This window comes from Gossypium hirsutum, chromosome D02, assembly GCF_007990345.1.
Source record: "Gossypium hirsutum isolate 1008001.06 chromosome D02, Gossypium_hirsutum_v2.1, whole genome shotgun sequence".
Lineage (NCBI taxonomy): Eukaryota > Viridiplantae > Streptophyta > Magnoliopsida > Malvales > Malvaceae > Gossypium > Gossypium hirsutum.
In genome coordinates this window covers 64,693,472-64,709,948 of record NC_053438.1, presented here as the reverse complement: position 1 = coordinate 64,709,948, position 16,477 = coordinate 64,693,472, and the positions used below count along the sequence as shown (strand labels likewise).

Here is a 16,477-nt window from a genome sequence, read left to right as displayed (position 1 = left end):
ACGCCGCTAAATTTTACGGCGTTTATGATAAAAGCACCGCTAAAGGTCATGTTCTTTAGCGGCGTTTGTGATAAAAGCGCCGCTAAAGAACATGACCTGTAGCGGCACTTTTATCATAGACGCCGCGAAAAGTACCGTTCTTTAGTGGCGTTTTTTCATCCATATACAACCCTTCCTATAGCATGAAATCCAACAAAAAATAAAAAATCTAAATAATACTTCAAATTCAACGAAAGATATATGATATAAATTGATAACTGAATTCAAAATATCCTTACAATAATGTTAAAAGTTACAATGTTAAAAATATTCTTACAATAAGAAAACAAATGTCTCTAATTTTCTATTAATTTTCTCTGTTTCTTCTAATCTCTCTAATTTTTGGTGTAATCTCTAGATTCTCCTTTTTTCTCCTTCAGCCCTACCCTAGTAAAAGCCAATATTGGAATAAAGCTTAGGGGCATGGATTTTCAAGACAAAAATAGATAGAAGTGAATACACGTTAACTCAAAACACAAATAAAATTACAGAGGTTAGTTTGACCTTCATCTCAATGTTTTTCAGGGCATTATGCGAACCCCAACCTCCAAGACACATACACACACACAGAGGAATAGAATGTACCAAGCATGAATCTTTGGTAAGAACTTGTTCTTTTTCCTTTGGTAATCTTTCTCGGTCATGTTAACCTGCAGGTTCAATACAATCCGGAAACAATGAAAGATGAAAGAAACTACTTCCTTTAAACGAGTAACATTATCAGAACAAGCAGCTACAACATGCAAATTGGTAAGGTATTACACAATATAGCAATAAGAAATTGAGAAGTAAAATAAAAGGAACACCGACCAAATAAACAACCGGCTTGGCACTAAGCAATTGAAAAGTATTCAATATCTCAATATCAGCTAATTTCCAGTCCCCAAGGCGAACATCTTTTTCATCTGCAAGCCATGCCTTAATCTGTAATATAACAAGCAACATCAATTTTTTGCATTTGTATAGCCCACCCCATAAACAAATTTAGCTCAATAGCATACGCTCATAAAGAATAAACCTGATAATCTGATTAAATGAATCCTTGACTATGCTAACTAGTCCTTAAAAATTACAATAAAAAATATAAATTAGATAAACATAGACTTATATATGGTGATTGCTTGTCTTTAACAGTGACATTTGACCACCACCAAAGTCATGGTCTTCAGGATTTGAACTGATGATTTTAAATCAGTCTTACGTGTTTAATTTTAGCAACATCTTTTAGGTTGTGGGCATAAGACCATGAACCATAAGGTGAGGGAATGGCAACAACTTCTAGGTCTTGGTCTCCAGTGGTCTTCAGTTTTGGAGTCAAAAGTTGTTGCTAAAAGTAAGAATTCTTAGATCAAAGCACCACTATAAAGACAGAACAGAAGCGGGCTTCCTAGATTTTACACATTAAAAAAAGACTAAAGTTGGCAAATTAGATAAAACCACAAAAAATTAATATCGAAGTCCCTAGACTAAACTTTAAAGGGCTGCCAGCTGGAAGAATCATGAGACAAATCTCCTCTATTTACATCACATTAGCAACAACAACAGAACAGAGCCAATGAACAAGACCCACAGAAAATGAAAGAGATAATGAGACATGCAGTAAAACTAAAAGATCGCGTTCAAAACCCTACCCTTTCACACAATTCATGCTCTATTTTTAAATTGCTTGTCATTACTCCTCTTCACGCTCTTTTCAATATCCTCTATCTTCCTTTCCATAAATTCAGCATCCTAGAGAAAATGAAATTAGAATAAGTAATCAGAAAGGTCCTGTTAGGTTCTTCAATGTTGAAGTAAAAGTAGAATAAAAAAATATTATCAAAGCGAAAAGGAAATTCATAATGAATTAATAGCAGGATTCCAAGTGTAACAAGCTGAAAATAGTATACCGAGTGAAATCTTTTAGATGGTGCCACAATTTAAATTTCAAATATGTATATAGCTAAATTTCTTCAAATATTAAAAACCAACATAAATATATTAATGAATAAGGAGATGACAAATATTAGGAATACAAAAAAATCCAAACAAAGCCACGTGCAGACAACAAGTGCACGAACATACATGTCTACATGTATTAATCTTTTTAATTCAAATTTCATTTTCAAGCTTATTAAATGTGTTACTTAATCTTCCAACTCCAAATGAAAAAGCAGACTATTTGAATTGTATTATAGAAATCAAAGTTCCAAATACCTATTGCAAGAACATAAGAATTCAAGAACAAACCTTTAACCTTAACTCTGCACTAATAGTCTTTAAATCCCTTACAGGATCCACAGAGTCATCGACATGGAAGATGTTTGAATCTTCAAATGCACCTATAAGATTGAGTGGAAAAATAAGATTCCAAAGAGTTCTTACAAAAAAACCACAGAAGTAAAAACTGTCAAATCAAAATTGGTTTTAGATAACCTCAAAACAGTACCAACATAAACCTTTTGATAACTTTTAACAAGCCCTCTGTCGTACATGCAAAATTTATATACAACAAGATAATGATAGACTTAAAACCTTACGCTGCATATTAAGCAAAAGCTACCATTTTTAATAGAAAAACATAAAATAGAGATATTTCCAGCTCAAAAGACTAGGTATCTTACGTAAAACATGAAAAATGCCATCAACTGCACGAATGTGAGACAAGAAGTTATCCTTGCCCTTCATGACTCATGAGCACCTCTAACCGGTCCAGCTATATCATGAATTTCTAGGAAAGCTGGAACCTGTTGCATCGAACATCTCAAAGTTTTAAGAGGAAACAAGCTAAAAAAATAATAATACGTGTACAATCTACCTTGTAGATTAAAAATGGTTAACACACTAAAAAAACCCCTAAACGATTTCACTTGAGTAAGCCCCTACACTTGAATTGCACCTAAACAAGCCTTCATTTCAAATGAATGGCTAATTATAGTAAACACTGAAGGTTCAGGACTTATATGGCTATAGTAAAAACATAGCGGCTTAAGTGCAATTAATGCTAATTACATGCAAAGACAATCAGAACAAAGCAGAAAACAGATCACACCTCACTTTTGGGCTTGAACAACTGGCAAAGCCATTCGAATCGCTCACTAGGGGCATTAACTCGGGCTTCATTAGGCTCGATTGTACAAAAAGGGAAGTTCTCAGCTGAGATTGAAAGCTTAGTGAGCGTGTTGAAAAGAGTAGACTTCCCAACATTAGGCAGTCCCACCTGCAAATGAATGAAAAAGAGATCCAAAAGAGGAAAAAGTTTAGCTTCGAGAAGTGAAATGAAATGAAATATATATAAGAAGAAAGTTACGATTCCGATCTTGAGATGAGAAGAGAATCGGTCGAGGATGGGCCTCTCCGCTGGCTTAATAGAAGAATGCCAACGAAAGCGAAAGACCTGCGATTGTAAGTCGACAAAGAGAAAGCCCTAACTACTTTTCCAATGGCTTTCTAAAGGGTGTAATGGAGCGATTTTTTTTTAAAGTAAAATGATTTTTGGAAGCATTTTTATAAAACTTATCTTTTGAAAAAAGCAATAAAAAAATCGTTTATTTTTTCTGTTAAAAAATATTAATTAAGTAATTTTATAAAATATTTATTATTACTATTTTTTATAAATTGGATTTTTATAAAAAAAACTAAGTACTCTCAAAATAAATATCGTATATTTTAATAAAAAAATAATTAATTTGCTATAATTAATTATTAAATTAGAGTTATCTAAGGTAAACAATCAATCTCTCACATATCAAATTTCTATTAAAAATTGAGACGTTAATCATGATTTTATATTATTCTCTTCTGATCTAATTTCCATTTTATTAGAAATATTTCTTCCTAACTAAAATATAATTATTTTGCTAGATGTTCGATGTGGAATGATTTTAGTTTTTTATTTCATTTTTATTTGTTATAATTTGTTTCTATTCAAAATAGATAGTTATCTATCCATATCAATCTGTTACTTATTTATTTATTTATTTATCAATAATTTTTAAAATCTAATATTTAAATATATCAAATGGTTTAGATTAAATATTTTTAAATATAAAAGCATTAATTGATTATAGAAAATTTTATCATTTAACAAATCTCAAGTAAACCTTAAATCCTAAACCATTTAATATATATAAAGTTTATCTATTATCTCTTAAATAATTTAAACTATAACCATAATTTTAATATATTAAAATTAATATTATCTCTTTTACAATTATATGAGAAATTATTTAATATATAAATTAAAAAAACAATCAGTCATGTACCAAAAACTTTAAAATTATTTTAAATAATAGTATTTTAATTTTTTTCATTTTTAACATTTAATATTTTTCTATGTTTTTACTTTCAAATTTTTTCTACATGTCATTATTTTTTTCTGAAGAATTTAAATATTCAATTAAAAATAAATTATATTTTAATTCATATAAATAAACCAGTTATATAATAAATAGACATATAAAATGTTTTTTGTGGCGTTTTTGATAAAGCGCCGCTAAAACTCGATCTATAGCGACGTTTTTTAAAAAGCGCCGTTAATGCCACTAAAGCTCAACATAAAATGATGGCATTGTGCTTAATTTTTTTTGTGGCGTTTTTCAAAAAGTGCCGCTAATGGTCGACCTATAGCGGCGTTTTTTTTTTAAAAGAGCTGCTAAAGCTCGATCTATAGCGGCATTTTTCAAAAAGGGTCTCTAGTGCCACTAAAGCTCAACATAAAACGACGGTGTTGTGCTTAATTTTTTTGCGGCATTTTTTAAAAAACACCGCTAATGGTCGACCTATGGCGGAACGCCGCTAAAAACCTGTTTTGCTATAGTGACAAAAATCTTATAATTTAATTATTTATCTAATAAATATCTTTTAACTTAAAATTTAAGTAATTATATGTTTATTTTACATTTGTACTAATATTTTTATTACAATTGTCATTATCTAATTTGTTTATCATACCAAAAATCTTATAATTTTAGTTATTTATTTAATAAATATCTATCTAATAATTTAATATAATTATTACAAATGTATATATTTCTATCAATACATTTGTATTAAATCACTACTATACATTTGTCTTTGTTTAACTTATTTCATAATATAATGATTAATATAATTTATGATTTAATATTAAACCTTAATGATTATTAATGAAATTTTAATAAAAATATCACATAAAAATCTTCAATCTTACCCAACTTATATCGCCTCATACTTGTGAATTGACTTAATTGCCATTTTGATCCTTTATACTTTCTTTTAATCTATAATTAAACTTTTACCCTTTACTCAATTTAGTCTTTTTTGCTAATTACCCTAAATTAAGCTAAATTCATCTAATTAAAACCTAATTAAACACACTACTAGACTCACAAATATTTCTGATAATTATCTACAGGTTCAATTTTCTAAGACAGAGGCCTGATACTACACTTTTCCGATGCTAGTGAATTTTGGGTCATTACAAGGGACATCCAATTTCACCAGTCACTGAAGAACCTTCCAGAATATAAAGACTGTCGGTTCTTTTACCTTTTAACAAAACGAGAGCTCCATGAGATATTTTAATGTCGCTCGACTCAATGTTGATTTTGCATCCTTTCAAGTCTAAAATACTCAATGAGATGAGATTCTTTCATAAATCAAGTACATTCCTGACATTTGAAAGTGTCCTAATCGTCCCATCGTGTATCCTAATTTTAACAGTACCAATACCAATTACCTTACTAGATGAATCGTTTATCGTGCGCACAACTCCGCCTTCAACCGAACTGTATGTAGAGAACCATTCTTTATTGAGACACATATGGAAAGAACATCCTGAATCTAGGATCCACTCAGACGTAAGCTTGGAGTTATCGCTCGTTGACACTAATAAGAAATCATCACTGCCTTCATCGACTAAATTAGCACCAACTACATCTTCCTCGTTACTCTCAACAGCTCTTTTATTTCGTAGTTTATAACAATCTGTTTTGATGTGACCTAACTTTTTACAATAGCGAAACTTTTTGTCTCATTTCTTTGATGCTACCAAAATGGAAGCTTTCCTATCTACCTTGCTATCCAAACCAAACTTATTGTTGAGTTTGTCTCTACTCAACAATTAAATCTTCACATTTTTGAACGAGAGTTTGTCTCTGCCATAAATCAAGGTCTCCTTGAAAGACTTATATGAAGGAGGTAAAGAGAACAATAATATCATAGTCTAATCTTCATCGTCAATATGAACCTCAACGTTCTTTAAATTATTTAAAAAAAGTAATGAATTGACTGATGTGATCTCTAAGAAGCTCACATTCGTTCATACAAAACATAAATAGACGTTATTTCAACACTAAACGGTTAGTTAGAGACTTAGTCGCATAAAGAGTTTCTAACATTTTCCACAAGGCAGATGAGGTCTTCTCCATCAATACCTCTTGCAATACCGTATTCGCGAGGCACAACTGGATTGCAGACAAGTCCTTTTCATCAAGCTCTTCCCATTCTGTTTGATTTAGATTCTTAAGCTTTTTCTCTATAACAACTTTTTTAAAGTCGGTTTGAACTGGAATTGCCATCATCCGAACTTGCCATAGATTGAAATTTGTCTCACTATCGAACTTTTCAATTTCAAATCTTATTGCTGTCATCTTTGAACGAGTTGATTTATGAAAATTGAACTAGCTCTGATACCACTTGTTAGTAATCAATTTGATTAAGCAACGAACAAGTAAAAATAGCAGAAGAAATTGAGAAATTGAACACACAAATCTAACGTGAAAAAACCCCTCTAAAGAGAATAAAAAACCACAGGCAAAAATAATTTTACTATAATGGCAAAAAAACGAAGAGTGTAAAAGATGGAGATAAAAACTAAACCCCGAAAACTTGAAAACAAAGAACCCTCAAAACGTAAATACAAAATTCTCTAAATGTGTTATGAAATCTAATCTAATGAGTGTATATTTCTAAGGTTGTAAAAGAGCTTATTTATAGGCTAAATTAGTAAGTCAAATAAACTATGCTAATAAATGCTAAATATATTATACTAATAAATACTAAATCTTCTAGAAAGAAAATTTATTTTTGTTTAACTTGACTTGCAAGCAATCTCTTAGAATTTGGATCACACAACTCTAACAAATATAATATAATAAGCTAATACAATATAGTTTATTATTTAACTAATATATCAAAAAAAAGTAATCACGTAAATATTAAATAATAAAATATATTATTGTTAAAAATATTCAATTTTTGTTTTCTTAATTTATTTTTAAAATAAGTCAATTTTAATTTTAGTTTTAATAATATATTCTACATTTTACATATGCTTATTTTATCTAATATCATTTTTTATTTTATCATTTATCGCACCACTATTGATGCATTTGAATCAAAATGATAAAAGTATCATGGAGGTCCCTGTATTAGAAGTCAAATTGTATTTTGCACCCTTTAGTTAAAAAATAGTTAAATTAGTCCTTGTGCGTTAGATTAAAGAATAAATTGGTTATTTCTATTAAAAATTTAATCTACTTTTACTGTTAAAAACTGGCTCGGCTAATGGAATCACTAGACATTACATGTGGTGTGACATATATGACGTACAAGAACTATTTTTTAACAACAAAAATGAATGAAATTTCTAACAGAAAAACTAATTTGTTCTTTGATCTAATGTATAATGATTAATTTACCTATTTTTTTAATAAAGAGGTAAAATAAATTCGACTCTTAATATAATGACCTTTATGATACTTTTATCAAATTCAAGCATATATTTTATCATTGATTTTAATATTACTATTACAATATCTCATTTCACTGCTACAATCTCATTAGTGATCCAAAGAAAGTGTGAAATATAAAATCAAGCTAATTCATTTTTAGAACAGCCCAAAGGCCAAAGCCCAAAGAAAGTAGAAGACCAGAAAATCAAAACTGAAGCCAGTAACTAGCTAGTAAGCGTGTTGTTTACTTACTGTTACGGAAACAGTCACCCTTATCTTTCTTTATTGTTTAAAGAAACAATATATTCTAAGTAAATAATTAAAAAAATAAAATCAAGGTAGTCGCCACTCGCCACCAGGAAGGGGAAAATTCCCTTGTAAAACACTTTGCTTTCGATCTGAGAATTTGCCAAGAGAAATCAAATCCTATATCTTCAATTTCTGGTAAGCTCAGCTTTCTTTACACTGATCCCACACTTCTTCTTGTCATTCTTTTTGTCTGAAGAATGAAAGGGTTCCTTTTCGTTATGATTTTTTTTAACGAATATTGGTTCTTATTGATTTTGTTTAGCAAAATCTTGTTGGTTAATGAGTATTTCGAGAGAACATTTTAATGGGTCTGGAAAGTGAAATATAAGAATCACGCTACCTAATGTTAGCTGATATGGTTTCTGTAAAATTTCACGGTAATTTAAAGAATTTTGATTCATCATGCTTGGAGGTCTAAATTGCATGATTGATTGCCGCAACATTTTCCATTTTCCGTTTCTAGGTTTAATGATTACTAGTTATAAATTCCGGACTGCTTATAATTTACAGTGGTGGTGGAATTTCTGCACTCTACAAACACGCTTTGTACTTCTCTATAACTATAGACAAGAACATGAAACGAATTTATACGGAGATTTCAGGCTCCATTGCTGCTTTGTAGAATCATAAAATCGTAATATTAACTTATTTTTAGTTTGTTTTGGCAACCCTGGCAAATGGTATGCATGGGGCCTGGGATCTTCTATTTTGATGAAATGCATAATAAAATATGAAGGTGATTATTACTTTAATGCAGTGAAGTTTTCTTTAATTGGAGGCTATTAACCCTTTGTGTGGTTGGGAATTTTCTTCTTTTCTGAAGCATATTTTTCATATTTTTCTGAGGAATTGCAGATAGAAAATTCACGCCACGAGGCATAGGTTATTGAAAAATCTGCAAGTACTTGAATTTGTGTGAAGGAAAGATGCAAAATCAGGATGGAGCGGTAGCTGATAGGGAAAAGGAATCTGCTGTATCCATTCCCATTTCTGAAGTTGATGACTGGGCAAATTTCGCAGATGATGATATCATGCAGCAACAATCTGCCATTCATGCTGAGGAGGCCAAGAAAATTCCATTTGTTGGTGACAAGGTGAGAAAAACACATGACTCTTCAAGATTACTTAACATGGTTGCATAATTGCATTTGGATTATATTTTGGGTCTTTTTTTTTTCTTTTTTAATATTCAATTTGCTGCTCTGCATTATATAAAAAGCAGTCTGTCTATTTTTCTGTTCTTGAATTTATCAGTTCATATAGGTAGTATCTTTTGTGTTGCAATTTGACTGTTCTTGCATCCTACTTGCTTTATGCTGTCACTTTGTTCCAAGGCAATTCCTTCAGTGTTGTTTCCTTATCAAACACCAATTATCCAATGCCAATGAAGAATGGATGGTAATTTCTATGTATGTTCATGTTGAGTCATTTTTTTATGTGGATCACTTGCATCACCATTTTTGTAAAGCTTAAATAACTAGTATGCAAGTCTTGGTATCGTACTGTTGTTCATTTGATATTCGAAAATCAACTGGGCTATTTTGTCGCTTGCTTCATATTTTGGCTTTTCATGAACATTACGATGCAAGGACAGTTTTCATTATTTTTGCTATACTGATCACATGTGGGATTGAGAAATTTTGTTATATGGAACTGCAGGAACCACTCTCTATGTTGGCAGCTGAATATGAATCAGGAAGTCCTATATTGCTAGAAAAAATAAAGGTTTCTTGCTTTCATGGCTGTCTGTCCATTTGTTCTTTTTACTGCCTGGTGCCACAATTGTTTGCTTATTTAGTTACTTTTCTAAACAAGAGGCGTTGGTGGTTATCCTTAATGCAGGTGCTTGATCAGCAATATGCAGCCATTAGAAGAACGCGAGGAGATGGAAACTGCTTTTTCCGGAGTTTTATGTTTTCATACCTTGTATGTCATAGTACCTTTTATGAATGCCTTTTATTTATATTCTTCTAATTGATCTCCAAGCTTCTTGTTGGAGGAACGACATTTTCTCTAGGAGTGGTAAGTTATAAAATTTTGAATATGGAATAGGAACATATTTTGGAATCTCAAGACCGTGCTGAGGTTGATCGTATCAAAGGCAATGTTGAAGAATGTAGAAAGACACTTCAGAGCTTAGGCCACACAGATTTTACATTTGAGGACTTTTTTTCGGTAACCTATTATATCTTTCTAACTTTTTTCTTTCTTAGCTGATGGGTTATTTTATTCCATTTCTTATGTATTTGGCAATTAGATGTCTTGGTTTTTTTCATTTTGCCTCATTATAACAAATGTTGAGGTGTATGCTTGAAGTAGACATCTTTAAATACCTTATCATGCAAGGATTTCTGGAAAACCACTATTACCATCAAGTTGTAATTCTACACCTTCCAGATTTGTTATTATTACATCCCCCCCCTCCCCAAGAAGCCTCCTCTTGAAAGTGGTGGGTATGGGTAAAAAAGGGAACTATAAGTTCTTCAAGGCACTCCTTGTAAAATCCAGTTCTGACAGATTTGTCAGATGTTACTCTTATGCAGTGGGAATCCCAGTTCCTATTATATGCATGTTGGGTTGCAGTAGCACTGGTTCATTCCACCTAATTGTCTTGCTTCTGGCTTAAAAAAATGTTTGGGACAGGGTAAATCAGGAACTATTTAGCCATCATGGTATTTCAATCCCTTTTACTATTTTCAAACATAGGGGCCTACTTTACCATTCCAAAAATGAATTATTAACTCAACGCATATCAAGGTTATTTTACAATTTCTTATTAGATGTTTTATTGCTGCTTGCTCATGCATTTTCATACTTTCTTCAGGACAGAAGCCCTTAGTATTTATCTTGTTTAATTTAACTCTAGGTTTAATGTCTTCTAGAGAGTATGGAAGCTATAATATTTTAATTTCTAGGTTGCAGCTTATTTTCTCCTGCACTTGAAGAGTTAGTTTTCCTGTGTTGCTTTTGGGTGCAAAGTTTTCTTTCTATTTCATGAGTTGTTTTTAAGCACCTTGCTTATGTTTTCTCATCTGTAATACCAATATTTTGTATATGTGCTTCCATGTGAAAAAAATTTTCAGTTATTCCTTGAGCAGCTGGAATGCGTTCTTCAAGGAAATGAAGATTCCATAAGGTGTGTACATATTTTTACTTTGCCTTGATATTTTCCTTGTTTAAGTTGCTTTCTCTTTTCATACCACATGTACTGATAACCATGACCGACTGATAGCCGTGTAGCTTGAATTTAGTTGCCTACATCTATTGGTAATTAAACTAGACTGATCTTCTGAACAAGGATTTCCCCATTTTTCAGTCAGGATGAATTAATACTAAGGAGTCGAGATCAGTCAATTTCCGACTATGGTGAGTGTGTTATAAGATTTTGAGGTATTGATCTGTCTTTCTCCTTGGTATATTTCATAACAAGTTTGGTTGGTTAGTTGTAATGTTCTTCAGGTTTGTTACCTCTGGTGAAATACGAAAGCGATCAGAGTTTTTCGAACCCTTTATTTTGGGATTAACAAATGCAACAGTGGAACAGGTTTGTTTAATATGATAAAACTTTTTTGTATGCTAACAAGAACATGACATCCCTTCATGCATCATTAAAGAAATGGGGTTTTGAATGGCACTTTATTTATAAGCATGCTATTTACAGATGCAATCTTTGTTCTTTTTCTTTCAGGGTTGAACCATGTTTGATTACTGGTTCATGCTAACATAATGCATGCAGCAACTGTTTCCTTATGCCTTCTTGACAGTTCTCCAAGTCGTGTATTGTGATAATGTTTATAATATTGAACAGTTTACATCAACTGTTTCTTCCAATCATACCAAAATTCCTTTGCATGATCACATTTAATACTAATGCATTCTGGTAAGTTGGTGATCTTAAATTTCCCTCTCATCATTTAATCTGTTTTGTAGTTTTGCAAGTCATCCGTAGAGCCAATGGGTGAAGAGAGTGATCATGTGCACATTACTGCCCTTTCAGACGCTCTGGGCGTGCCAATTCGTGTTGTGTACCTTGATCGGAGCTCTTGTGACATTGGTGGTGTTAGTGTAAACCATCATGATTTTCTTCCTACTTCGGGCGATAAGTCAAATGCTAAAGGTGGTAGCACTGTCCCTGTCAAGCCTTTTATTACCTTGCTATATCGTCCAGGCCACTATGACATTCTCTATCCAAAGTGATGCATTTGCATTTTCTGGTAAGTGGTTCCTCACATCTTTCAGATCATCAATAGAGTGCTTTGCTGAACCTTCCCAAGTTTAGGAGCACTAGGAACCTAAGTTTACTAACAAAAACCCTAAACCTTTTGAGCCACAAGGTTGGTTGGCTCGAAAACATAGTATTTTACATAGTTGTGCGTGGCACTGCCCTTAAACTATTTTTGGAGACACTTAACACCCTCGATGGCAGATTGATGCTGCTAAATGTTGACAATATCTTTGTTGCAATGTGACATAAAGCTTTTACTAACATTCGTTTGTTATGGCTAAAGAGGTTTGGTGCGTTTGTTTTGCAGGTTGTTGACAATGTCCTAATCAGTGGTCCTTGGGGGAAAATTTACCTTGCAGGCTGACGTGTGACTGTAATGCAAACGCATACGCTCGTTATTCGGATGTTACTCATGCTTCTAAACTCTTTATGTGCTTCTTAACTGTGTGGTATGAACAAAAGGTTTCCTCAAGACTTGGAACTTTGTGTCTTCCTATTGAGAATGGCCTCACCCAGAATCTGTGAAATTGCATCCATCCAAATATAAAATTTTCATTCTGCAAATACTTAAATTTGAACTCTTTTTTTTTAACCTTTTAATTCTGTTCCCATTAAATTATTAAAATGAATATTATCTTAAAAAGCATCTTAATTTTAATAATTTTAGAATGTTAAAAAATATCAAATGAACAATGTTTTTTTATTTAAAATGTAATTTTATATACATTATGCAAATTTTATGGGTTTAAAAATTTTTATACATTCAAAACATGATTTCGCACTGTAAAAGTGTGCTTATCGCCTTTGTCCAAACAACAAGGTGCTTATGCTCACTTTAGTCTCATGTTGCTATCGTAAAAAGCTCTATTGGTAAAAAGCTATATAAAGAATAAGTGGTTTAGAAGTTATCTGAAAACTAGTGAAAATTTATGGTTTGAGAATTTTGAAGAGGTTTTTTTTTTTAGATATTACGGTTTATGTTATTATTGATCAAAATATTGGTGTTTTTCTTTTGTTATTTCTTTACCATGTTTTTATTCCCTTCTATATTAGATCTCAATACTTATGAATCTCGAGATTCATTTTAAATTTAGGCCAAGTCATTAAAGTTGGTGAGTAGATTAATGGATGAAATCTTGCTATTTAAAAATAGTAAAGATTCATTTTAAATTTAGGTCAAAAAGTTTTGAGGTCATTGAAATTGATAAATAAATTAATGGATAAAATATTACAAGAAACCTCGATCAAAGGCCCATATTCATTCTATAATTTTAGGTAAAATTTTTGGTTTATTAAAATTTAAAGAAGCCTCAACACCACGAGTGCTGAGGTCCAATTAAATACCTTAATATACTGTTAACCTTAAATTTTCCTTCTTTATTATAGAAAATTATGAAAAACTTAAACAAGTCTTAATGCCTATAGACATGGAGGTCTAAGGGGATGTCAAGATTTGTTCAAGTTTTCCATAATGGAACCTAATCTGAACCAAAATTTGAAAATAAAGAACGAAAAAGTTAAATTATTTTCGACACCCATAGAAATCAAGATCTCTTTGACCATGACTTTAAACCTTATACAATCTTACTTATTTTTTATAAAAAAAATTCCTTACTATATATTCTAAATAGAAACATTATAATGGCTGTCTCTTCATTGAGATTGCAAGAAGGTCATCTCTCAGTATGCAACAATGAGGGATGAATCTTATTGCCACAAAAATATGGAAAGAGATCCACTATACCGTCGAATCCATTCTCACTTATGTGCAATTGGTTCCTGTCATGTTAGTCAATTTGACAAGATGACTTTTGTGGTGGTATTTATTTTCGCAGTAATTGAATGATGAAGGCATTGGCCTATACTTTTCATCTCTCATGCCGCTAATGTGCTAGAATAATAAAAGATGTATAACACTATTGGTGAGCCTTCCAGTCAACCGTTTACCAGTTACAAAAACTTTCGAATTTGCTTTAGGAAATTTACTCGTTCAGTTGTTTGTCACATTCACCAAGAATAAGGGTAAGAGTTAAGACCAATGCTGCTGCAGATACCTTGTCTATACAACATGAAGAGCTGGGGTCCTGTCAAGTCTTATCAACTACTATGCTGATTCCTAAGTGGGTTCAAGAAGTGGAAGTTAGTTACAAGGGGGACGCATATGCTGCAGAGTAAATTACATCCCTGACAGTAGATACTGATAATTCTTCCTTCACTTTTGGACAAGGGATACTAGGATTCAAAAATAGAGTCTACATTGAGCAGAATGGTGACTTGAGCTAGCAACTCATTCAGACACTACATGAGTCACCATAGGGAGGCCATTCAGGGTCCCAGGCAACATATCAGAGGCTCAAACTTTATTTCTTTTGGCTGACATGCTGAAATAAGTACAATAAATTGTTCAGCAATGTGACACTTGCAAAAGAAATAAGTTTGAACATGTAGCTTATCCTAAGAAATTGCAACCAATTCTTATTCCTCACCAAAGCTGGGAAGTCATCACCATGGATTTCATCGAATCCCTTCCACAGTCCCAAATGTATGGTTGTATCATGGTCATCATAAACAAATTTAGCAAGTACGCTAAGTTTTTACCCTTGTCACATCCATATACTCTGCTGATATAGCTAAACCTTACTTAAAAGAAGTTTATAAGCTATATGGTACTCCAAAGGTGATTATATGAGATAGGAATAATGTGTTTTGCCAGCTTGATATGGTAAGAGCTAATGAAGCTTTTAGGCACCAGTTGGCACCTTTCTACTACTTATCATCCCGAATCTGATGGACAAACTGAAAGATTGAATATGTATGTGTTTCCTTAAAGCAAAGGATTGGGTTAAATACTTACCTTTAGCTGAATGGTGGTATAATAGCAGTTTCCGTACAAACATAGGTATGACAACCTTACAGTTATAAACCCCATGATTTTGCATGGGAAGCAAGCATAAATGCTAGAGTAGTTATTGTTGAAGAGCTGCTTGAAAAAAGAGAACAACTTGGCGAAATGTTGTTTGAGCAATTTTAGAAAACGCTGCAAAGGATGAAGTATTATGCAGATAGGAACATGTCTAAGAGAGAATTTCAAATTAGAGATGAGGTTTTTTTTGAAGATTCAACCTTACAAGAAAACTTTAATAGCTCAAGAAAGAATCTCAAATACTTTGGACCCTATACTATCATTCAAAAAATTGGACCTGTAGGCTGTACCTTACAAATTAGATCTCCCAAATGATGCCAAAATTCATCCAGTGTTCCATATTAGTCTGCTAAAGAAGAAAATTGGCTCTAAGGCAGTAGCTTGATATAAATAGAATGGTTTGAATCTCGTTCGATTTGAGTTTATCCAAGGTTTATTTTATTTGAAATTTGGGTTTAGATTCGTTTTAAATTATTGTGATATGTTTTATTTTTAAATTTAAATTTTAGTTATTTTATGTTGAGATAAATCTCAAAAGTATATATAAATTTTGATTCAATGTACAATATCAAACAAAAATTTTGGTCTAGTGCAAATTCTGTATGTAAAACTTTAATTCTGATTCAATTTTCATGTAACACTTACAATGTTATCTAAGTAGCATTATTTTTCTTGAAGTCGTGAAAATTCAAATTACTTATTGATATTTCACTAAACTAAAAAATAAATTAGTAAATTTTAATATTTCCACATAATTAAATTATTCTTTTTGGAAATAATTTAAATGATTTCTACGTAAATTTAAATTATCTTTCCACTGGTATACTGGAAATGATATGTATTTTTCTAATCTATATGAAAATAATTTAAATTTATTAATTTATGTTTTAGTTTAATAAAATGTCGCATTAACAATTTTCACATAACATGATGAAAAATAGTGTCACATAAATGACAATGTTATTATATTGTGAAAATTGGATTAAAATTAAATTTTTATACATGTAACTACATCAAATTAAATTAAATATATAATATTATATATTAAATCGAATAATTTTAAAATATTTTTTCTTCTTACCATCCTAAACTTTGAAGTCCAATCCCTAAAAATCTACTCGACTTTGATTTGGGCTTACCCACGGTCCCTCGACATGCCTAGTGGGTAGTGGGTGGCACAAACTCTGGAGTAATATAATTTTGGACTTCTTTTTTCTCAATATTTCATGAATGATTTTATGTGTTTTTAATTAAATAAATATAATTAAACATATTAATTATTATGAT

At 31.5% G+C, this 16,477-nt stretch overlaps 1 protein-coding gene and 1 pseudogene across 2 annotated transcripts; one reads left to right on the top strand and one right to left on the bottom strand.

The window, feature by feature from the left end:
- Positions 1–225: 225 nt before the first annotated feature.
- On the bottom strand, positions 226–5,821 carry LOC107907829 (obg-like ATPase 1; annotated as a pseudogene).
- Positions 5,822–7,966: 2,145 nt separating this feature from the next.
- On the top strand, positions 7,967–12,831 carry LOC107909513 (OVARIAN TUMOR DOMAIN-containing deubiquitinating enzyme 1). Of its 2 annotated transcripts, none has more exons than XM_016837063.2 (10): positions 7,967–8,177; positions 8,898–9,136; positions 9,702–9,767; positions 9,885–9,968; positions 10,095–10,217; positions 11,126–11,178; positions 11,359–11,408; positions 11,486–11,586; positions 11,973–12,256; positions 12,575–12,831. In XM_016837063.2, the coding sequence occupies exons 2-9, from the start codon at positions 8,969–8,971 to the stop codon at positions 12,237–12,239; spliced, it is 912 nt and encodes a 303-aa protein (XP_016692552.2). In that variant the 5' UTR covers positions 7,967–8,177; positions 8,898–8,968; the 3' UTR covers positions 12,240–12,256; positions 12,575–12,831. The 2 variants fall into 2 exon arrangements, with proteins under 2 accessions (XP_016692552.2, XP_016692553.2); XM_016837064.2 differs by having other exon boundaries at positions 8,013–8,177; positions 8,889–9,136.
- Positions 12,832–16,477: the final 3,646 nt, after the last annotated feature.

What these genes read in the sequence shown, in the direction of transcription:
- LOC107909513 (XM_016837063.2), top strand. Translation starts at nt 8,969, where the DNA reads ATGCAAAATCAGGATGGAGCGGTAGCTGATAGGGAAAAGGAATCTGCT. An exon ending in CATTTGAGGACTTTTTTTCG is followed by an intron (nt 10,218 to 11,125) that starts GTAACCTATTAT and finishes AAAAATTTTCAG; the next exon opens with TTATTCCTTGAGCAGCTGGA. An exon ending in CAAATGCAACAGTGGAACAG is followed by an intron (nt 11,587 to 11,972) that starts GTTTGTTTAATA and finishes TCTGTTTTGTAG; the next exon opens with TTTTGCAAGTCATCCGTAGA.